We start from the raw sequence: 24,439 nt of genomic DNA, 5'->3' as shown, positions 1-24,439 counted from the left end.
CATTTTAAAGCTACAGCCTAATGCGTGTAACTGTAAAGCATTGTAAGCATATATATTAGTGAATCTCTCTAAGGCCTGGGCTTCGCCAGGGGCGGGGGGTCCAAACTAAAATACGCAACTTCAGGTACGCTAATAGCATAGCTGAAGTCAAAGTATCTCTCTTAGTTCGACTTACCTGGCCGTCCTCACGCTGGTGAGTCAGCCACAGCGGCTCCCCTGTCAGCTCCACTTACTCCTCCTGCCAAGGTGGAGTACAGGCGTCAATTCAGGGACCAATCAGTCGCTATCCGCCAATCCAGCAGGTAGTGAAGACGTATCCTTAGTGTTTTAAGATTCAGAATTTCTGAACGATTTTGCTCTGAATTTCTTTTTGAAGACCTCTGCTCTTTTGATATACTCAAACATGTATTTAGGCCTGATCCTGCGAACACTTATGCCTGTTCTTAAACTTACTTGTGAGTAGTCCCTTTGACTTCACTGGGACTATTTATGTGCTTAAAAATAAGCACGTGGGTAAGTGTGTTTTATAGGTTTCAGAGTAGCAGCCTTGTTAGTCTGTAGCTGCAAAAAGAACAGGAGTACTTGTGGCACCTTAGAGACTAACAAATTTATTTGAGCATAAATAAAAATTGATTTCATAGAATCCTAGAAATGTAGAGCTGGAGGTCAAAGTCCAGCTCCCTATGCTGAGACAGGACCAAGTAAACCTTGATCGTCCCTGACAGGTGTTTGTCCAGCACGTTTTTAAAAAGCACCAATCCTAGGGGTTCCACAACATTCCTTGGAGCCCTATTCCAGAGTTTAACTATACTTCTAGTTAGAAAGTTTTTCTACTATCTAACCTAGATCTCCCGATTCCGATTAAGTCCCTTACTACTTGTCTTACCTTCAGTGAATATGGAGAATAATTGATCACCATCCTCTTCTTATAACAGCCCTTAACGTATTTGAAGACTTATCAGGTCCCCACCTCAGTCGTCTTTTCTCAAGACTAAACATGCCCACTTTAAAAATAAATAAATAAATAAAATAAAAACTTTCCTCATAGGTCAGGTTTTCTAAGCCTTTTATCATTTTCGTTGCTCTCCTCTGGACTCTGATTTGTCCACATCTTTTCTAAGGTGTGGCACCCAGAATTGAACACTACTCCAGCTGAGGCCTCACCACTCCTGAGTAGAGTGCAGAATCTGGATCTTAAACCTGATATCGCACCAGAAGTGTGTGGAAATGTTGCTTGCTGCAGGGTTTAGAACTTGCATACAAAAGCATGAGTAAGAATTAAAACAGCTCATGAGGCTGAAGATCTGTTTTTGTGGGGAGGGCACTCAACCCTTTCTAAACAAAACCTAGAATTTTTTCCCCTTAACATCTAGTGTCTAGTTTTTATTTTCAGTCATGTGAATATCTGAGCAGTCACACAAGCATTGATAAAACTGTAGCACAGCAACATCCACCAGTGAGAGTAGATTAGAATTTAGGGATGGGGTTGTGCCAGGTTTTTTCGCTGAGGATCTCTGTTCAGTTTAATAAAATATTGCAAACTAATTCCTCTGTTTGAAATGCAACTACTTTACAATACCAATACCCTGTTTTTTATTTAAAATTTAAAAAATGAGTTGCCAGTAATAGCCATGGACCAGTTCTTAAACTGATCCATTAACTCACAGCTTAGATGCTATTTCTACATGGGTCTGATCATTTGAATGCTCTTCCTTTTTGGGTGGTTTCTAGTACAGTGTATAAGTTTATCAAACCTGATGAATAATAGAGGGAGTTGGCTGGCTGCCATGAGTGTTGCAGGAAATCTCTGCTGCTGATTCCAGATGCTAAAGTAGAGCTACTGAACTTGAATTGAGAAAGGGAAATTTACTCTAATGGAAGGAAACAAATGGAAACTTCTGATAGAAAGATATTCTCAGATCTTGTTCTCAGAATCTAAATGCTTTTTGTAGTCTGCATGAAACTCTAAAAGAGCGAAATAGCTTGCTGAAAACGCCAATATTTCAGTTGCACATGCTGCATTGAATTGAAGCACATCTATATTTTTGGTTTACTATATATTTATATTTTTTGGTTTACTTTTTTTTTGGCTACAATTTAAGACTGTCCATAAAGTTGTCAGAATTAAAGGCAAATAATGAAAATTCTGCAGTGAAGCTAATAAAATCTCCTCCCTTTTTTTTCTCAGGAGATCACTAAAACAGGATAGTACTTAAAGCTTTTCCTAAAGTAAAACAGGCTCTTAAGAATAGCAGTTGGTAGGAAAGGTGCCATGGTATGAGGTACTGTTTTAAGCAAATGTAGCAGACACAAGAAGACTGTATATTAAGATGAGTCACTTCCTTAAAAGGATGTGTCTGTGTAAAGGTTTACATGCTGTGAGGTTTTTTGTCTAAGTTTTGGCATTTTCATCCTAATAGTAGTAACACAGGATTTAAGAGATCTTTTAAACCACCTTTCTTACATATGCACATTCATGGAGTTAGTAATGAAAAGCCTGTTTGCTATCAATGGAGGTGGCAGGAGAATTAAGTAGCTCTATGGGAATTTTTAATGCTCTGGAAGTATTGTGCCAAATAATTGCAAGCATGAGTGGATTGTATGAAAACTATACAGATGCACCAGTGTCCAATTCAGTTATAGTATTAGAGGGCATACACAGAGAAATAGTAAAGGGTAGAGATCACAATATGACATTTCTTGAGTTTAAATTTTGTATTTTATTTATGCATCATTTCTTACCCTCTTTTTTTCCCCACACCCAGCTTGCTGACAAAACTAAACTATTACAAAGGCCTTGTTGAATCTTCAAAGTGATCCTTTATAGTAGTAACAGAACTATTTTGCAGTGGACTTGCAGCCTGTATCCAAGCTCTAGAATGGCATGCAATAGAGACAATTTATAAACATTGTGTTTAATATTAATTTCCTGATAAAAGTAACTTCATCAGTGTCTCTAGCAACATTGATAATGCTGCTTACTGCTCTGGGAAATAGTTCCTGATAGCTGATGCTCTACATTACAGATGGATGTTGATTTCTGTGAACCTAACCCTTGCCAGAATGGGGCTAAATGCTATGATCTAGGAGGAGATTATTATTGTGCTTGCTCTGATGACTACGATGGAAAGAATTGTTCTCACCTCAAGGACCACTGCAAGAACAGTTCTTGCAAAGGTACGTGCTGTCCCCCAGGAATTCATTACTTGGGCAGTCATGTAGAACACAATGGGAGAAAAATGCAGAGGATTATAGGGTGGCAGGGAGTAGGGTCTTTTATCGAAGTGCTGTAGTTAAACTACGTCTGCAGTGTAGCTGTAGCCATGTCAGTCCCAGGTTATTAGAGAGAACGAGGTTGGTGAGATAATATCTTTTATTGGGCCAGCTTCTGTTGGTGAAAGAGACAAGCTTTCAAGCCACACAGAGCTGTAGAAGAGTTGTGTGTGGCTCAGAAGTTTCTGTCACCAGCAGAAGTTAGACCATGTCAAGTACATGATGGCTGGGGGAATGGGAAATATGCTTGTAATCTTGTGTATTACTTGCAGGGTAATGCAAGATAACTTTCACTTAACGTTATAATCTTAGAATGTGCATAAAATGTCTTCCAATAAGATATGAACAATGTGTTTACTACTCTAAGATTAAGATTAAAAAAGCCACAGTTCTTGGTTGGCACAATCTTTTCTATATATAGCTAATGGTGTTAAGAGTAACTGATTTACCTTTTTATTCTTAGTAATAGACAGCTGTACTATAGAAGTATTCACAAATGCTACACAGGAAGGTATCCGTTTCATTTCATCTAATGTTTGCGGGCCTCATGGACGGTGCATTAGTCAGCCAGGAGGGAATTTTACTTGTGCCTGTGAGAGGGGTTTTACTGGAACGTACTGCCATGAAAGTAAGTGGAAGTCTGTCTATCTTTTTAAAGAGCTTGAAGGCTTAGAGATTTTTTTCAATCATTAAAGGAACGTTGCTTTGAAATTTTCTTTTAAAAATGGACAATTAATGTTAGTGCTTCGCTTCTAGGTCACTTGTTCAAAGCCGGGTCATCTTGGTAATGACTTAGTCATTATGATACTATTTCAGTTTTCTCTGTAAAAACAAGTTGTGGTTTTAATACAGATTTTAGGGAATGGGTGTCTTCATTACAACTGGCACCCTCATGGGCAATCCCTTCACAGGAAGCTATGGATTCATTAGATGTAGAGTTTGAACTTTCTTGGAGCAGGTTTTGAGGCATATTGGTGAGGCAGTGTAAGAGAGCCTGCCATGCACACACACTTTTGGTACAGTGACTTAGAGAATGCCAGATGGAAGGAAATTCCCAGTATCAATGGTGAGAATATGGTTAGAATATGATTAGTTTTTGAAAACAAGTGTGTATGCGTGTGCACCCATTGTACATGGACGAATGGAGCACATAAGTTCCAGAGCTGTCAATCTGGCACACCCTCTGCAGGACCTAGCTCTCTAAAAATGTTTAACACGAATCTGAAACTGTCTTCTGCATTTAATTCACTGATTAAAATAGTCCCAATTATAACCCTGTGTTGACTTTCTCTTTAGATATCAATGACTGTCTTGGAAAACCTTGCAAGAATGGCGGGACTTGCATTGATGAAGTAGATTCATTTAGGTGTTTCTGCTTAAGTGGCTGGGAAGGAGAATTGTGTGACACAAGTGGGTACAACTAAAAATTTCTAGCTTTGATAACATTTTTGAGGCATTTAGTCTGCAGTTAAGAATGGTGGAATTGAGTTTCTTGGACCATTCTATAGAACCATGGCATTTCCTATTCCACTTGCCAAATGACTGTTTAAGAAGCTTTAAGAATGCAGCTTCTAAGGGGATTAGTTCTTTAAATGTGAATGTAACCTGATTTTGCAATAGTGTGCTTTTTGATAAAAGCTTTCAGTAATTATTACTTTTCATCCTGTTAACTAACGTTTTCAAAGTAAGGCAGCAGAGACTTGTAGATTTCTGCCTCCGGAAATTTCCACTACATGCATCCGACAAAGTGGGTATTCACCCACGAAAGCTTATGCTCCAACATGTCTGTTAGTCTATAAGGTGCCATGGGACTCTTAGACACTTTTAAAGATCCAGACTAACATGGCTACCCCTCTGATATGTTTTCAAAATAGTTAGAGGAAATCATATGCTGGTCCTTAGAAATTCTTGCTACACAGTTGTCACCATACCAAAAGCAATCTGATAGTCCAGATGTACTAAAAACCCAACAAACGTGTGATATGAATCAGTCTTTTATGTTGGTATTGATGGAAATCTAGATTAATGCCCAGATTTGGACCACAACTAAATCTTAAGTGCTAGAGGTTGGAAGAATGGAATAGCTCAAACAGTCTGCATCGCAGAGATGTTCGTGTTGTCTTCAATTAAACTCTAAGATAGGATTATAAATACTTCTAGTGATACCTCCAGAAGTACTATTAGAGTAAAAACGAAAATATGCCAGCCAGAGGCTGTCTAGGCTAGTTATGTGTAATTGATGTACTGGAGTATCCTGGGTAACTGCCCCAGAGTAGCTTTTTTTTCCAAGGACTTCTGCTTCAGAGGTATGCCATCCACCCCACTAATGAGAACCCACTGAGTCATCTATTACTGTAGATTAAATATTTCTTGGAGCAGGAGTTCTCATATTTTAAAGCATAACCATAACGATGTAATTTGAGTTTGGAATGAAAGAACTAACTTAAATATAAACTAGACTTTAGAATGTACTATCTGGATCTTTTTCCATGTGGGGAAAAACTTCCCCTCTTGAATGAGTAGGGCCTATGTTCCTATCAACTTGGACTGATGAATGCAAAGAAGGTAATATTTTATCAGTATTTGGATGGATTACTGCAAAGGAGATCTCTCTTCCCTCTGAATTAGAAAAGCATTTCTAAATCTTGGTTTTAGGGTTTTACATGGCTATTTCAGGTGCCATTTTTCAGATGAGATGTGAAACAAGGGCCTTTAACCCTTTGGTCCTTTTGCAAGAGATGTTTAATGTGGTGTTTTGGCTAAATTCCATCTTAGATAATTGCTCTGCCTACAAAAATTTGCCCCAGTTCAACAGAAAAAAGCATTATTCTCTTCCTGTCCTAAAACTCCCAGGTAGTATTGATGGTGTCAGTTGATGATTTTATATCTCATCCAAAAAATTTATCAGAGGGGCCAATTATTTAAATTTAACAAATACTGAACACCACTTAGAGGCGGTCCCTCTAGGTCTGGGTTGAGGCCCATTGGTGGGGCAGTATGGGCCTGATCCAGAGCCCCATGAAGTCTGTGGGAATCTTCCCATTGATTCCAATGGGCTTTGGATCAAGCCTTGTGTGAGGAAGCTTGCTCTAATGGTGCCAGTGCAGTACCTGTTCTATGGATAGTAAAAGCTCGGTCTCCAGATTGGTCAGTATAGTACCTTTCCCAAAAATAGTTTTGAATCTGAAATATTCTTAAAAGAAAATGTAAACATCTAAGGCTTCTTTTAATTCATGGTTTTCAGTATTAAACTCTGGATTCTCATGTCGTCTTTTTGCCATTGTTTTTGTGCCAAGGTCTGAAGCTTTCTTTGCACTTCTGACCAGTTCTTGTCTCTGTCTGGAGACATTTTATTTCTTTACAAAAGACAATATATCTAATTTTTTTAAAAGAAACTCCTCTATCCTAGTCTACTGCATTTTATTGAGCATTTTGAATTTTTTTAATAGATTTTAACGACTGTTCCCCTAATCCATGTCACAATGGAGGCCGATGTATTGATTTGGTGAATGACTTCTATTGTGAATGTAAAAATGGTTGGAAAGGCAAAACTTGCCATTCACGTAAGTGTTTACTTTGTTCATATTCATCTTTTGTGCACATACTTGTATTCTTTCTCCCATAGGGGGTGGAGGGGAAACTACCAGTTTTCTCAAATGGATTTGAGACAGCACCTGTGGAGGAATCAAGTCCATATTCATCTCCTTCCCAGTCCAAAACAGTGGTGGTGGTTTGTTTTAAAAGGCTCAAAGAAGCAAAAACTCCTGTCAACATATTAGGCTGTTGAATTAACAGTGAAGGAAAGACAATAACTGCCATTTGCTTGATTTCATTATAATAGCAGAGCAAATGGAACGGTGCACTTTCTTAATGGCATTACATTGAAATATTAAGTTTGTTCTAAAAATTAGAAATCAAACTACATCCAAACATACTCTGCAATGTCTGTCACAGAAAATGTTAATATCTTGGTTAACTTCCATTCACTCTTGATGTGCTGCTTAGTTCTTGTTTTGTTGTGGCTCCTAGGTGAATATCAGTGTGATGCCAATACTTGTAGCAATGGAGGAACATGTTATGATGATGGAAACACTTTTAGATGTTCATGTCCTTCAGAGTGGAAAGGGAGCACTTGCAACATTGGTAAGCTTTTAACTTTACTCATTGATGTGTGGTACAGCCCAAAATGGGTTGAGGCAGAGAGGATTCTAGATAGCTCTCAAATATGTGGTAATTGGGAGAGGCTAGTTCAAGTCCAACCTAGTGGCCAATGACCATAAATTTTTGATACCTTTCATTTCATGTAGACCCTGAACAGGAATTTTGTCACTTCTATCCAGTATTCAGTAGAATGTTCATATAATAAAATATATGCATTACAATTAGCACCATGACTCCTATCTAATAAGGCTTCCAAGAAAAGGAGTGGGCATGGAGAAGCATGGTAGAAGTTCATTGGGAGCAATGTGGGGAAGCTTGCATTGCTGTGTTGGCTGGGGCTGGGTTTTTGTCTTTTTTGGTACCTGTTATGTGAACAAATGGAAGACGTCCCTCTCCATTTCTAAAGAACTGTTTGTTTTTTTTCATGAATACTAAACTTCCACTAGAAATGTGAGATGAAAAATTAGATGACAGCACAGTTTGTCATTCCACTTGGCTCTGGTTCTATTTCATATATACAATACTCATGTTTAACTAGGTTATAGAATTTTAAATCATAGCTTCGCATTCATATTTACCACACTGTGTCCTGAGATGTTGACACAGGAAGAATATGAAGCCAAGAAACTAGCAAGACTTTTGGATTGGACACTTATGTGGATAACAAGAATACCCAGAGTTATAGTTTATAACAAATTTGAAAGGTCTATTAAACCTCATGCTTAAGGCAATCTCTGACTAATAAGGATCAGGATCAGACAAAGACAGGAGATATAATATTCTATAATATCTACCTACTTCTAGGTTCCCAAACCTTCCCCTGTATTGTCTGGTACTGGCCAGATAGGACCTTGAGTCTGATCCAGTATGGCAATTCCTATGAACCAACTGAAATGGGGATTGAAGTTTGAAATCTAGATTTTGATACTGTTTTTTACATAATTGTTTTGTTTGTTTAAATCAAAGCTAAAAACAGCAGCTGTATTCCTAACCCTTGCATGAATGGGGGAACCTGTGTTGGCAGTGGCGATTCTTTTTCTTGCATCTGTAAAGAAGGATGGGAAGGACGTACATGCACACAGAGTAAGACTTCACTTTTTTTTTTCCACTAAGATACTAGGAGTGTCTGGTACAAAGCTGTTTAATGTTCAGGTTCCAACATATATGAATCATTCAGGGTGGGAGGTAGCTAGAGGGGACAAAGCTTGTCTAATGAACTGAGAGCTTGTTTGTTTTGCCCCTAATTTTTGCCAACATAAACGTTTAATTTCCTATGGAGAAATGAAAAGTTGAAAGTTTATTCCCAAAATTTTACAAAGATTTTTTTTTCTCTGAGTATGTCTCTAAAACTAGTAGCAGGTGGAAAAGCAGACTGAACTATATATCCTGTTAAGAATGCTAAAATGGCTGGCTTTTATTTTCCTTTAGTATAACATTTCACTATTTTAGTGACATACCAACAGGATGATTTGTTTAGGTGGGGCAAAACTTATGTTTCTGCTGCCTCAAGACATATGAAGAAACCATTGCATCTGAACTACATTTTCACCTTAAATCAACTCTGAAATTATGCCTTTATTAGATTATTCAAAGTTGACTATATTGGTGGTGTTAACCCTAAAAACTCTGAATTTGTTTATAATTGCAAGGTTTTGTAAAATAAATACAATAAAGTTTAAAAAATAACGGCGTAAATTGCATACATGCATATGAAAGGTCAAAGGAGTAGTGCTCCTTTAAGAAACTGTAGAGGCTGGTTTAATTAGCAATAGCCAATATCATTGTAATTGTCAATATAGTCTTGCTGTCTGTTCCTGAGTTTAGCTGCTATCCCACAGCACTTTAATCTCTGAAGTTGTGATCTATCCAACTGAGACGAGTTCAAAGGTCACTGAATTAAATGGCTAGATACAATCTTTAGCGGTTGTCACTTGTATTGTATGTAAAAGCTAATATTAAACCATTTTACTGTTACCTTATGGAGTTTCACCTGAAAACAACCCTTTTTGTAGTTAGTATATTGTTACCAGATTACAATTTCTTGATTGCAGATGAAAATTCTTTTGGTTTACTATACTTGTTTCTTTAGGTTTTTAGTTTTTAGTATAGATTTAGTTTTACAGATGATGATGATTGGCATGCTACATACATTAAAATTCATATAGTTCATTTACTCTTCTATTATAGATACCAATGACTGCAACCCCCATCCATGGTAAGTACTACAAACCTTCTGTTCATTCTTTTACTTTCATAGCACTTGAACATATTGTTATGTTACTCCTTCACTGAATCAAAATTGCACTCTAAACGTAAGTATACCTGGGCTTATAAAGAGAACATTCTAAACATTCTTGCTCACTTTTAACAAAATATGCTTTATTTGTGCTCCCTCTTTTGTTTTTGCTTTCTGCAACAATGGAGCAATTTAGAGTTCACTGGGTGAAAATATTTATAAGAATTAATTTCAAAGTCTTTTGTGTTAGTATTCATGCCAGAAGTACTTTTGAAAGCTCATCCAGTCAAAAAATAGAATAGCATTTTATGTAGTGAATCACAACTAAGATCAAAATTAAAATATTTGCTATCAAGTTTGAAAGAAAAATGTGAAGATACTCCCTGAAAGAAGAATGTAACCATAACACATTTTAGTTCACCCATATTATTCATTGACAGTTATTTGCTTAGCTCTTACTATAATATATACAAGAAATTGTATCCCATTTAAGATCAAATATTGGTTCTGAATCTTCTAAAATGTCTTAGTGAAATTTGATAAGTAGCGGGATATTCATACAGTCTCTCTTCTGACACTGCAAATACAGATTCCTTTGTCCATTGTCTTAACACATTTTGCTACTAACAATGCTACTCCCATAATTTTCTGTTTTTATATAAAATCTAATTTTTTAAAATGCAGACTTCTGGGTTAAGCAAACATCCAGTAGATCTTGCAAGTTTTCATTTTCTGATCCAACCTCTGCATTTTGTACACTTCCAAACAATCTGGGGGAAAAACCTTCAATTTCTATTTTACATCTTGTGCACAGCCATTGCATTTTTTTCCTGAGCTGTGTTCATATCTTTATAAATGTTCCTAATTATACTTTTTTCCCACAGTTTGTATAATGTTGTTTTATTAGATAAATTATATTGCTTAATAACTCATCTAACAATATCCCAGATATCCTTTCTCTTACTAGGAACAGATCATCCCTTTAAACAGCAGCAGAAGACTTAATTAACATAGATTTAATCAGAGACCAACAAAACAATGCATATGGCTTATTAAATAGACTCGTATTATGAATTCGGAAGGATTTTTTAATTCCATATTGTTGAACAGTGAGAAAATACCATGAATAGGGGCATTAGAAATTTGCATTTGAACAGACTGTTATGTGAAAGAACTAGGGTTTTTGCTTATCTTTAGGCTTGTGAATCTACCCTGAGAGCATTCACTGTAATGATAGGTTTATTATTTTTACAGTTACAATGGAGGCATCTGTGTAGATGGTGTGAATTGGTTTCGATGTGAATGTGCTCCCGGGTTTGCTGGTCCTGACTGCAGAATTAGTAAGTACCTGTATGGCTGAAGGACTGAGAGGTCATGCCTTCAAGACCCAAAATCTTTGTTATCTTGACCCTTTGACATTTCATGCATTAAGCTTAGGTCAGCTATACCCCAAATAATGAAGCAGAAGCTAACTGAATTATTCATGGACACTGATCCTCGCCTTGTAAATAATGGGCTCTGTTTGTCTGGGACAGAATCCCTTTATTCATTTGATAAATGCAACTAAAATACTTGGCTTAAATTGTACTCAAAAGATCTATTGCTGGATTTTATGTAGGTGTTTTGTTTTTTGGCATTTTCTTTCCTGCCATTAGCTTTGTAGTGAGAGAGAACACTTTACATATTTTTATGCTTAAACCATAACGAATGCCTTCTTCGCAGTGATAACTTATTGTTTCTCACTCTGGATTCTTAGTGCTGACATAATGGGCTGGAAATTTCATATCTATCTGAAACAGAAAGATCAGGGCAGAGTATAGTCACATAAAGAGTAACACATGGAACATGTAGCACCACATTTGCAAGCTTATCTTAAGGACTGTTTAGTGCTATCTTTCAATAATGACCACGAGAACGGTAAAAACTAACTGCGTTTTGTGAGGTGGAGAAATAGAAGATCGAATGAACGTGAGCCTTGCATTGAAACATTAACTTCGTAGTTTATTTTAAATAAAAACCCGAAATCTTTAATACTGTGTAGCCCACACTAATAGTGTGGCTCTTTCTCCCCCTTCGTGGCAAGACCACATATAGACTGCCTCTGTGCCTGTGCACCTGATCCTTCAGCTCAAGCAATAGAGATTCATGCCTTTTAGGCCCAGAGTTCCTGGGTTTGATCTCTCCTAGATGACCCAACAGGGGGTGTCAAGTGATGAGCCTGGTGTTACCTTGGCAACTGTCACCCACTTATAACGATGCTTGGTTGGATTTTTCTGCAGATATTGAACCTGAGACGTGTACCTAAATGCATGAGCAGGTCCATTAGCTCACAGGCTGAAGCAGACTCTTGTGGCCTAGTTATGGGGTGGGGGATAAAGCTATAAGCATTGTTACAGCTGTATCTGTTACAGGATTCCTGATTTGAAGTCTTCCTTATTTACTATGTAGTAAATGAGAGAATTGAACCATAAATCAATCTTTAGGTTGACAGTGGTGGTACTGATAAGTGAATGCTGATCAACATGTATATGGTGAAATGATAGACTTCCTTCTGAAAGGAACAAGGAGTGGTAACATGCTCTACTTGCTTGGTGTAGGTACTATTGTATTCTCCTAAAACCCCAGCCAACTCTAGGATTTTGCTAAGAATCTAGCACAGAATGGTAAACCACTCCCTTAACCCTCCAGGAGGGCATCAGAGACCAGGAGAACTACATGTACTTCCACTATCACTTGTCATTTTCCATTAGCTCTGCTGATAACTGTCATGTTGCTGTTCCATACCACTTTCACTTCCAGTTACAAACCACAACTTAAAAACCACACTCACTTATATAATGATGGTGAATCTTGGGAAGAAATTTGATTTATGAGTTTAAAATGTTTGATTTGGGAAAGGGAGAAATGCTGAGAAGACGGCTATTGGAAAGGAAAACACGCAGGGCAAGTCTATGCTACAGCAGCACAGCTACACCGATGCAGCTGCGCTGTTGTAGCGCATCTGATGCAGACGCGCTCTGCTGACGGGAGAGCACTCTCCTATCGGCATGATTACTCCACCTCTGTGAGAAACATCAGCTATGTCGGTGGGAGATGCTCTCCCACCGACAAAGCGCCGGTATGAACAGCACACAACTTCCATCGCTTGGGGAGGGAGGGGGTTCAAACCCCTGACTGATCTAAATTAGATTGACTTAACCTATAGTGTAGACCTGCCCTCAGTTTTCATGGATTTGCAACTTTAAGTATCTGTGTATACTCTGATGTTAAAGGATGTGTTGTGTAAATGACATCTGTTTAATTTCCTTAGTGTTACAAAAAATGCACTTCCCTGTGCATCTACATATGCATTTGATTCCTTGCCCTTTTAAAAAAAAAAAAAAAAAAAAAAGGGGGTGGATTTTTATGGCCAAGCGTATGAGTTTCTTTTCAAAAATTCTTGCTCCGATTGCGAGAGAGATTCTTAATCTTTTTAAAGTAAGATAATTAGCTTCATTTTTTGTTAAACTATTAACTCGATCTGTTTTCCCCTCCTGTTGACATTAACGGAAGTTACATGGGTGTACGGGGAAGAGACTAGACTCATAAATGTTACATTTCATCATTTGATGGGCCAGATTATACTAACAAAGTCTATTTGTTTTAAACACAGCCAAGCCAATTTACTACTTAGTGCTTGAATTCAGATGCCTACATTAATGGGCATACATTTTAAGAAGGTTCAAACTGCTGAGGCTAAGCAGCTGTTGCATGTAGCACAAAAGTCAAACTATCTCTTGCACAGACCCTCACTTGTAAGGACTGTTTTGCTATGGATGGCAGATCTTATCCTTTTTGATTGCTTGTAATTAGGCATATAATGAAACATGCTGAATCTTTGCCACTGACTATTTTACTTGTTGATTTTGTTTAGACATTGATGAATGCCAGTCCTCACCTTGTGCATATGGTGCCACTTGCATAGATGAAATAAATGGATACAGGTGCACCTGTCCTCCTGGAAGAGTTGGCCCGAGATGCCAAGAGGGTAACTTTCCTCTTTTTTATAATTTAAAACTATGAGAAAATTAACTCAGGAACCAACTGAATATTTCAAAACTAAGTTTTTTATTGTGTATGCTATTTTCTCTTGTAGATGGATCAAATTAATTAGTTTTCAATTCAGTGCTTTAAAAGACTAATTGTACTTTAATTTTTTTTAAGTGATTGGTTTTGGAAAATCTTGCTGGCTTAAAGGAATGTCATTTCCTCATGGTAGCAGATGGGATGAAGAATGCAACAACTGCCACTGTTTGGATGGACATTTTGACTGCACCAAGGTAGTGATGAGACCTATAAATATTCTTCTGAAATACTCTTTTTAGCTGCATATCTGTACCTGGATTTCTTCATGTGCAAGTTATTAGTCTTCAGTCCCCTTTCTTCTGTATTCTTTCCCCATGTACATCACCCCTATTATATGCTATAATATATGTATCCTATTGGGCAAGGTAATAGTGGTAAAGATGCATGATAAATTCAATTTGAGTGCATCTGCCCACTAATTCATCTCTTCTTTGCTATATCGAACATTCCAAACTTCTGAGCTGCTTTCAAACTATCACTAGAATACAGTGCTTGTGTTCAGGACTGCACAGTTGGACTCATAGTGCTAACACACACTGGCTTTTCAGCTGGAGAGCTTATGAAAAATAGTACCAATGTTTGCTGCTTGTGAGTTATACAGATAATTTCAGATGAGCGCCAATAATATCTGTAATACTACACCACAGAATAGACTCCTACAAAATTTGTAGGAAAAAATACCAAGCTTTTGTTTTTAGATTTTTTTTAGATTTCTAACCACTTTGCAGATTGGTCCAGTAGTAAAGCTAGCTGCCTTTATATTCTTTGTCCAGCTACACGTGCCTCAAGGGCAAAGCAATTATAACTATGATTTTCTAGATCATTTTCAGATAGCTATAATGTGAATTTGAGATCTGATCTGTTTTTAAAACATGATGATTATCAAAATGAGCCACCAAGAAGCTAGTAGTCCTAGTGAAGACTAGTGGGTATAGGGCGAGTGAGATGATCAAAGGTGCACTATAAATGGAATTTATCACCGTAAATAAACAGCTTGTTTTTGTGGCTCTTTCATACATAAGGAAGTATATTTTATTCCATTAATATCCAGAGACACAAGGCGGGTGAGGTAATATCTTTTTTACCCGAAGAAGAGCTCTGTGTAAGCTCAAAAGCATGTCTCTCTTAGTAGAAGTTGGTCCAGTGAAAGATATTACCTCTGTCTTGGGACTGACATAGCTACAACACTGTCTATGTCCTTATTATCCAGTCTAGACTTCCAAGGGCACCATATGTGCTCCTAGGAGAAGAATCTGTATAACATTAGGCTTCACCATTGACAGGTGTATACGGTTAAAATGTAGCTGTACTTGAGGTGATCTATACCACCCAGTAACAGTGTGCCTATAATACACATTCCTAGGAAGGAGGAATGAAGTGTGTTAGTGAGGTAGCATGGTGCTTATTCACCTGAGTGTCTCTTCCCACCCCAAAGTTAAGACTGACTGAGATGTTATCAGGAAGAGGTAACATGCCCCAATGCAGTGGCTCTCAGTGAGGGGTCTGGAGGGGCCATGGACAGGTTTCAGGAGGTCTTCCAAAATAAATCGGAGAGCAGGGCCAGCATTAGACACTCTGGGGCCCCTGGGCTGAAAGCAGAATCCTGAGCCCCACTGTTCAAGGCCGAGCCTGAACCCTTCATCCGAAGCTGGAGCCTGAGCAACTTTGCTTCGCAGGGCTCTGGGCAATTGCTCTGCTTGTTAACCCCCTAATGCCAGCCCTGGCTTTTAATCTACTGGAAAACAGTTGTTGTGGCATGGGTGGTCCATGGAATTTTTATAGCATGTTGCAGGAGGGGAGGTTTAAAAGGACAAAGGTTGAGAACCCCTGGCCTAGTGGATAGAGCACTCCTCAAGCTCAAGCAGGGGGTAGGACTAGATGACCTCCTGAGGTCTCTTCCAACCCTAATATTCTATGATCCTGTGATCCTAAGCTTATTAGGAGACCCGCAAAATATCTGCAGGACTAACTATTATCATCCTTCAAATTCCTCCTTCAAGCTCTTTGTAGCCATCACAGAAAAGATGCGACACCACAAAGGCTGCTGGTGTGCTGGGCAGTAGGCTCAGCACGCTGACCAAAAATGTCTCACTGTTTCCTTCCACTTCCGTCTCTTTATGTTCTGTTTCCATCTGTTCGTTTGTAAGCTCTCTGGACTCTCTCTCCCTTGTTCTGTGTTTGTACAGTGCCGAGCACAATGGGGTTCTTGTCCTAGGAAATATGATAATACAAATAATTGCAGCTCTGCCACTAGTGTGCTGGATGACCTTGGGCCTCCCTGCCTAATTTTCCCTAAAATGTGGATAATGATACTTAGCATCTTTAAGTGCTTTGTATGAAAAGTCTTGTAAGACTGTGGTGGTGATGGGCTGATCATCATTGTCACACTAGGAAAATGTGGCCAAGCTTTTATCATGAGTACCTAAATCTGAAATGCACTATTAAAGAGAGCTACAGTAGTTAAAACTACAGCATATGACATGTAGAAATAAGTGTCTGTTTTCAGTAAGAATAAAAGTCGAGTTTGATCATTACCATTTTCTGTGGATTACTGGTAATTACTGTAAATTCTAGTTATAATGCACTATTATAGCGAATCAATGAGAATTAACTGAATTTTTCATCTCCTTTTAATTTCTAGGTGTGGTGTGGGAGTAAACCATGTTTATTACAAAAACATCAGGATCATGCAAACAATTGGTGTCCCATTGGTCAAGAATGCCAAGAAATAATGTATATCAAATGTTTTCAACCTCCTTGCACCAACTGGGGAGAATGCAGCACATCGGAGCCTCTACCTGTCAATATCAAGTGTCTGCCTAGTTCTGGATATTTAGACAATAATTGTGCCAGAATTACTTTAATTTTTAACAGAGACAAGGTACCTCAGGTAAGAACAAAATTGTTACACTTGCCCAATAGCATAAAAACACTGGATTCTCGTGTATACCCTCTGTAGGTGCATATAAAACATGCTTTTTATCAATGTCTTTTACTTTCCTCTGTTTACAAAACTTCTTTTTATCATATGTCTGTAGCTGTACTATGAGAACTTTGCTCCAATATGTTGTCATTCAGCCACAGTGCAAAAATAAAAAAACCCACTGTAATTTACAGGGCTACATAAGGCTTATTTTAATATTTCTCCTTTAACATATATACAAAACTGGGTAAGTATTTACCAGTATATGCTGTTCAAACTGCTCTGGTTTGGTCCAGATATTTCTAGAGCAGACCAGAGAATTTGTCTCACGCTTGTTTTTGCCAGAATTCATATAACTACGTAAAATAAATTGTTAAAGCTGTATGCACCAGTGGTCTTTTTAAATACAATTTTTAACTTGCACTAAAATATGATTTATCTTACTTCTAATAGGGCACTACAATTGAAAACATTTGCTCTGAAATTCGATATTTACCAGCCACTCGGACTGTTTCTAGGGACAGGACTTTGATAGTATTGTGTGATCTAGCATACTCCACAGAGAATGCCGTGGAAGTTGCTATTGTAAGTACTAGACTGTTCTCCCGAACTAAACATGAAAATTGTTTGTCTAGTTAGATTGAACCTGGGAAGAGTAAATGAAACACACTTACATCCAACACAGGTACCAGTATCTGTATTAAGTTTGACTATAATTTTGACTAGAATTGTTTATTACCTGTTGGATCTGTATTGAAAAATTTTTGTTCTCACGGTGGCAGAAAATTGCCATCACATTGTTTGAAGTTGTCTATTTGAAATAAGTTCAATACAATTACTAGTGTACAGTGGCCCAAATCACAAAAACAATCATCTGGTATGATTATTAACAATTTCAGCAGAGACACTGAGCTGACCTTGAGGGGAAAAAGGTTATTGGTGGGACATCTGCTGAGTAAAGAAATTTTCATGACTGCTGTACATTTACTATGGGTAAAGAGAACTTCAGCTTCCAGGATGCTCAGAGGAAACACTGAAAACATTAGTGGAGGGAGATGGGGATGGGAGAGATCTGTCAGGGATATGAGTCAGCTAAGTGGTTGACTCAAATCCTGCTGAACTATTTGGCTCCTTGTAAGGGAGTTTTGGGCAGGATCTTTTTTGTAAATTGCTTTTAGGTAGTAGGACAGTACATCCAGCCGGACGGTGTGGTATCAGACAGACAGCCTAGCTCAGACTATCTTTGCTTACCAGCTCCAGTAAAGAGCATGCTGAGCTATGATCCAAGCAGGGGGACCTGCACAGTTTAAATATAATGGATTAGGTCACTAGTGCAAGCTCATACCAAGATAATATCTTGAAACCCTTTACACTAGGACTAAGTTTGGCTCCGTGGTATAAGCAATGTAGAGGTCTGCTGCCTCTACTTGACATATAGCAAGGGACAGTGTTTTTCTGCCATGTGACAGATTTAGAGAATAATATTGTCTTAATATTTGCATACTACTTCAAACTGAACCAGCCACCCTGTGGAAATAGTAAATTAGGATGTTCTAAACTGCTTTCAGTGTAACTATCAATTTGTACGACTAATTTTAAATTAAGATTAATCATTGATATAAAGAAGTACAGATCTAGAATTATAAAAATGATTTTTGCCATTTTTTCCCTCTTAGTCTTTTATCCCACACCAAGATGAGCAAGATAACAGTCTAATACAGAACGCTGCTAATACAATAGTAAATGCAATCACCAAACGGCAAAATAGCACTGTTATGCTGGCAGTTACTGAAGTCAAAGTAGAGACCATAGTTGTTGGGCATTCATCATCCGGTAAGTTGAAGATACATTAGTGTTATACTCAGTGCTCTGATGCTACTTAAATCTTCCCCTGTCCTGCCAGGAGGGCAGTAGCAGTCAATCATGAAGCTGTTTTGACATCCTCTCTGCTTTTTTTTTAATAGTAGGATCCCAGTTTCCTGCCTCATAACAAATGTCATTTTAATGGCATAGTGAATTCCCACCCCCCTCTCCCCAGCTTGTTCTAGATAACAAAACAGGGAAAAGGACACCAGTGGAACATGTAGTATAACTTTCTATGTCTCTATTCCAGGATCAGAAAAGGTCCTGGTATGAGCAGCCTTGCAGGGTGCTGAGCATCCTCAATGCCTAGTCACTTCCATAGGAGTTAGATACTCATTGCTTCCTAACATCTGGCCTGATATAATCATTCATTGCTCTCCATATCCATTTGGTTTGTATCATGGTTCTCTGCCTCTAGGGATATGGCACACCTGAATGGAGCCTTCACTTGACAATACAGCCCTAAGCGTATGTGAGGCCAGAGCAGGTGCAGAACATCTATACGCTAGGTGTCGCACACCAGCAGTCCCTCCCAGCACAAAAGACATACAGAAAGCAGTTGTGGAAAATCCCTAGTGGATTCTTTTTTTCTCTAACCAGGAATCCCAGAATGGGAGCCTTATGGTGACAGGAGATTTACCCAGTCTCTTCCTAACTTCTCCAAGATCTCATCCAAGGAGTCCTCCTACCAACAGTCTTGGTCAGTCATAAAAGCAAAGGCCTCCTTGCTTTTACTGTTGGGGTGGGGAAGGGGATATGTTTCATCCTTCAAGAAATTTGACACATTTTTCCTCACATTCCCCAAGTCCTCTGAGGCAAAAAAAAAATCTTCATCTTTCTTGGACAGGAATTCTCTAGAGGAGATAGAATTGGATCCAGACTCTCAGCCCAGGCTGTCAAATCTCCTGCCACCAGGAGAGCCATTATTAAGGAATGGGATTACTTAGTCTCCCACTTCTCTAGAGGATGAAGCCAGTCTTACTATAGGAGGCTCATCAAATACTCCCTCCCATCCTTAAAATGGTTGGTGCAGTGTGCTTGGCTCCTGATTGCTCCATCTCTTCCTAAGAACACACATGGAATCTACAGATTAAATATTTCTGTTCATGGTCTTTGGCTGGCCTACTTTTAAAGTAACTTGGCAACAGTATCCCATTCTTCACTCTCAACTGCCTCTGAAGGCCAATATCTCTGTCCCATGGCTATCTGAATCGTAAGGTGTATACAGGATAAGGAACATCTTTTTGAGATAGGAGATTCTGAGCTAAACACTTCATCTACCTCTCATACTTTGAGATCTAAGCACAGACCATCCCATGGTTGGTGATGGGACAGAGTCACCTACCTGAATGGGGACTCCTTCCAAGAACTCTTGTTTTGACCATTGGCACAAACCTACTTAAGTGGTGACTCCACATTGGTCTGGTGGAGGGAGAAAGTCTGGTTACCATGAGAATGCAAGCTTAATATCCTCTTGGCAGTGAAGTTGGTGGGAATGGCCCTTCTCTCCTTGAAGTATTCTGCCTTCAGCCACCATCTAACTGAATTTGACAGCACAGCAGTGATGACTTAGTTCCTCTGGCACAGAGGGAAAAGAAGTAAAACTCTGTAGAAGTCTGTCGTTCTCCAAATGGATGAAATATAATTTGGACCCTCTGCATTCCAAGTTGACTCAACCCTCTGGTCTTGATGGCTAAGCTGCATTTGATCTGATATGCAGGGCAGATTCGCAAACCCTCCTCATCGTCTACCTCATTCACAATAAACTGAAACTGAGGCTTCTATATAAGAAAATAGCTTGTCCAAAAAAACTTATGAACAAATTTTTTTCTTTCTTGGAAAAGTCAGGACAAATATGCAAATCTATCTCTTTGGCATTTGTTTGAGAAGGAAGTGTGCTCCAGATCTTGGTGTAGCTAGGTACCATGGCAATATAAGTTATCCTGGAGAATGCTCACCCATAGGCCGTTGACTTAATTCTTCCTGATCTTAAATTTATCTAAGGCAACTGCATGGTATTCCTGCTACGCAGTCTGACTGCACAGTGTTGGCTGGCCATAGGATATGACTAGAATCTTTCTTGATCATTCCCTAGCAATACCCCAGGTCTCAAAGAAAAGCACAAAGTATCCCATCTTTTGAATTCTCTTGAAACTTCCTCTTCTATATTTGCCTCTAATACTGCTTCCCTTCCTGACTTTGGAAAAATAAACAGAAAACACTGGATGTAAAAGTAGCTAGCAAAAATTCATTTCCAAAGCAAATGATCTCTGAGGTTGATTTTAAAAACATAATTTGCAGGGAAAATAGCCTGTTATCGGCCATATTTCTGTATTCGTGTAGCTGTGGAAGCACTCACTGGGACTTGCTGGGAAGGGAGAGGAGAAAGGGAATGAGGAAAAACTGCTACTTTGATTGACTGTTACCTTGTAGTGTGATATGCAAAAAGAGTAATATGTTTGCACTGACAGAATGCAGTCACAGCAAATGTCAATAACTAACTTGTACTTTTTTTCTGCTTGTTTTACTTCTAAGAGTGCTTGATGTAATATTTTTAAATTTACATGATCAGGGTTCAGGGTATTAAACGAAGTAAGTTTAAAAAAAAACAAACATATGACACATTTGAAAGGAATAGAGTTTCCATTAACTCAAATGAGGGTATACAGAGAGTGCTTTATCTATATGCAGAAGTATTTGGATAGCTACACTTACTAGAAAATAGTTGTATCATCAGTAGTACATAAGATCACATAAAGACCATGCAATAAAGAGAAACCATGAATACATAGTTCATATGCAACTTTACTTCCTGAAAGGTAACTGGAAGAAAGTCAATCCAGATATCAACTAATCAATGTAGTTCTAATAGTTTCATACCACTGGTATATACTCATGTAGCAATGTCCAGTAGAACAGAAATCTGATTTTCTGCCATCATATTTCTCAGGAACCATTTTTGCCAGTCAAAAGGACTAGAGTTTCAAGCAGAAAATTAATTTAATATTTTGTGGCAATTCCATCCTTTCCAAAACGATTCTGAGAGGATGTACCTACAGCATATGTATGGATAGTTCTTATTGCAGATGCTCAGCATTGTCTAACTAGTTTCAATAACCAGGCTTTCTGTTTTGGTTTGTCCCCTAGATTATCTGGTTCCAATACTTTGTGTAGTTTTTAGTATTGTGTGGCTGACTTGTATAATCATCTGTGTGTGGTGGACTCGAAAGAGAAGAAAAGAGCGAGAGAGAAATCGTCCACCTAGAGAGGAGAGTACCAATAACCAATGGGCACCTTTAAATCCCATAAGAAATCCTATAGACAAACCTTACAGTAACAAAGACATTCGTTACGAATGCAAAAATTTTATATCTCCTCGAAAAAGAACTTGTGATGCAGTGGAGGAGTATGTAGAATATGAGGAAGAGGAGGAGGAGGAGGAGGAAAGAGAAGTCGTAGAAATGGACAAATTTCTCACAAACAAACTCTCAATGCCTTTGTCAGCAAAGGCATCTGACACGTCGGAGAGCAGTCCAGTAAAGAAATCCCATCATATAAACAAAATGGACAACAGATCTGTAAAAAATGTGAATGCATCAAACTTTGAAGGTGGTAGAGGCTAACCTGTATTCAGAACATAGGCGTACTGTGCCTACACTTTAATGGGGAGGGGGAAATTGACATCTCCACTTTGCATCAAGGACTAAAATATCTGGAGTCAAATGTTCATAGTTTCTTTATTTTGCATAAAAAAATAATAATAAATAAAAAACAATAAAATTTAAAAAAATTTATTTTGTTTCTTTAGTCTTGTATAAATTATTCAATGACTGTCAGATGAAAAAAGAAGTAATCTTTGATAGTTGCTATTTTTGTAAAGTTTACTTGTAATACACTCGCTGTATGGCAGAGGAGAGAGGTTGTATTTTCAATATATGTGTAAAGTTTATTACAAGAGACTGTACACTGTTTACAGAATGTATTTCTTTTTATTACTTGCTCTAATTTAATGGTGGCTTTAAAACCTCCTGGTTGAGGAAATTGTGTGAACTTAAACTGTTTCTTGACTTCAAATCTCTATTAATGGCAGCTCACTGCACTTGTTACGTTAGTAGCTTCTGTAAGTTTTTTTTTTTTCAAATTTGCCTTACACACTTTGTAACGAACAAAAATTATAGAGATCTTTCAACTGTGGTTTAAAAGTGGCCTTTTTATTTTTGTTTTAATTACTTTAGAATTGCAGTATTGAAGCATGTGACAAGTGCCTTGAGATTAAACTTTTTCTATAGCAACTGTCAAAGACTGCCATACCGATATAGTTAAATTGCGAGAACTGACATGGTTTATTTTGTAATTGTGAAAATGCTTTTTTTGTAAATATGTATATATTAAATGAATCACTCTGTATATTTGATTTAATAACTTAAAATATTTTGGTCTTTTTTTACGTCATTCCTTTTAATTTATGTTGCCAAAAGGGAGGTTTTATGGCAGTTTATAAAACTTTTTTTGTATTATGTCCAGATAAGATGTTAGTTAATACAATCAATGTTAGGAATCTGTTGGTCATTTGTATTTACGTTGGAACACAACCATTTTACGTGTAAATAGGTCCAGAAACGTTTATTTTACCCAAGTTCTTCCCATCTCAAGAACACTAGAGGGTGCATATACTGTACAGTATAACATAGCAAGGCATTTTTCTTTTGTGAATGTTAATTACATGTGGTATTACATATTTTTTGCATTTAAATACAGGCCTAATGAAGGGAACAATATTTTCCTCATTCTTGTTTCTGTTGTGCTTATTCATCTATTGCTCTAAGAAAAAGGTTGGCAAAGTCAGAAGATGGAGTACCTCAAGAGAAATGGTTGTTCGTAATGGAAGGCTTGTGCATTTTGTTTGACTTTTTAAAAGCTTTATTATTGCTATAACTGGGCAAACTATACGTTTATTTTAATTACTGGAAAAACATAACCCTGCATACGCTTAGTTATCTTACCAGTGAGGAGCGGATGTTTATCTAAAAGTATAAACCCTGGCCAATGAACAATGTAAACATAAATGTTTTGAAACCAATTATTTTATACATGAATGCAGGAATTGTTTTGCAAGATCTTCTGTTTAGTACATTTTGTTTGACATGTTCTTAAATAACTTTCAGAAGAAAACTATTTATTAAAGCATTTTATAACAATGTTTGTTGTAACTTTTTTTACTTTGTGCTAAATATTCAAAACTTATTTTGATAACCTGGTTTAGGAGGTAGCTTTAGAAAGGGTACTATCCTTCACATGTTCCCCACTATAATCCTAAGTATTTAAACCAAAAATACTTTCTGCTACCCTTGTAACTTTTTTTTGTACTGTAAATGCTGCTGTCTTCCATAATCTAATAAAATGATTCCCTCATTGTGTGTAATGCATTTTAAACTGTGTTTGCTTTCAAAATGCATTCTATATACTTATTATTCTACTGAACAACATCATCATACTTTGAAGGGCAGAGTAGTGGGTTCAGTTGCTATTTCAAGAAGTCTTTTACTTTGCTTTTGCAGCAGCACTTTCAAATTTGAGTCAATCAGGAGGTGAGATTAACAAGGAACCAAAGTGCTGCTTTAGCTGTGGGTTGTTCCTCTCACTGTGTGTAACTGGCTTCCTCTGAACATCCGCACACTTAAGGAAAAATGGTAGAAGTATCTTGTGCTATCTGATTGGCTGCCTTGATGCTCCATCAAAATGGAATACTTTACTGTTCAACATGACAGCTAGCTCTAGAAATTGAGCCTGGTGGCACTATTGTATCCACCTTGATCTTTTAGATCAAATTCCAGACTTTGTCCTTCACCATCTCTATT

The 24,439-nt window shown here is 37.8% G+C and overlaps 1 protein-coding gene across 2 annotated transcripts in view; it reads left to right on the top strand.

Moving 5' to 3' along the window:
* Nucleotides 1–22,327, top strand: part of JAG2 (jagged canonical Notch ligand 2) — a 93,203-nt gene extending 70,876 nt beyond the window's left edge. For both annotated transcript variants that reach the window (XM_038406810.2, XM_043517765.1), the window contains 14 exons: nt 3,027–3,177; nt 3,737–3,901; nt 4,570–4,683; nt 6,723–6,836; nt 7,303–7,416; nt 8,401–8,517; nt 9,622–9,649; nt 10,925–11,010; nt 13,584–13,697; nt 13,874–13,989; nt 16,437–16,685; nt 17,172–17,303; nt 18,395–18,551; nt 21,729–22,327. In XM_038406810.2, coding sequence (XP_038262738.1) covers nt 3,027–3,177; nt 3,737–3,901; nt 4,570–4,683; nt 6,723–6,836; nt 7,303–7,416; nt 8,401–8,517; nt 9,622–9,649; nt 10,925–11,010; nt 13,584–13,697; nt 13,874–13,989; nt 16,437–16,685; nt 17,172–17,303; nt 18,395–18,551; nt 21,729–22,204 — 2,133 coding nt within the window. In that variant the 3' untranslated portion in view covers nt 22,205–22,327. The remainder of the gene's footprint in view (nt 1–3,026; nt 3,178–3,736; nt 3,902–4,569; nt 4,684–6,722; nt 6,837–7,302; nt 7,417–8,400; nt 8,518–9,621; nt 9,650–10,924; nt 11,011–13,583; nt 13,698–13,873; nt 13,990–16,436; nt 16,686–17,171; nt 17,304–18,394; nt 18,552–21,728) is intronic.
* The last annotated feature ends 2,112 nt before the right edge of the window (nt 22,328–24,439 follow it).

The sequence above is a fragment of the Dermochelys coriacea genome, chromosome 6 (assembly GCF_009764565.3).
Source record: "Dermochelys coriacea isolate rDerCor1 chromosome 6, rDerCor1.pri.v4, whole genome shotgun sequence".
NCBI classification, from domain to species: domain Eukaryota; kingdom Metazoa; phylum Chordata; order Testudines; family Dermochelyidae; genus Dermochelys; species Dermochelys coriacea.
This window is presented reverse-complemented; position numbering and strand designations above follow the sequence as displayed.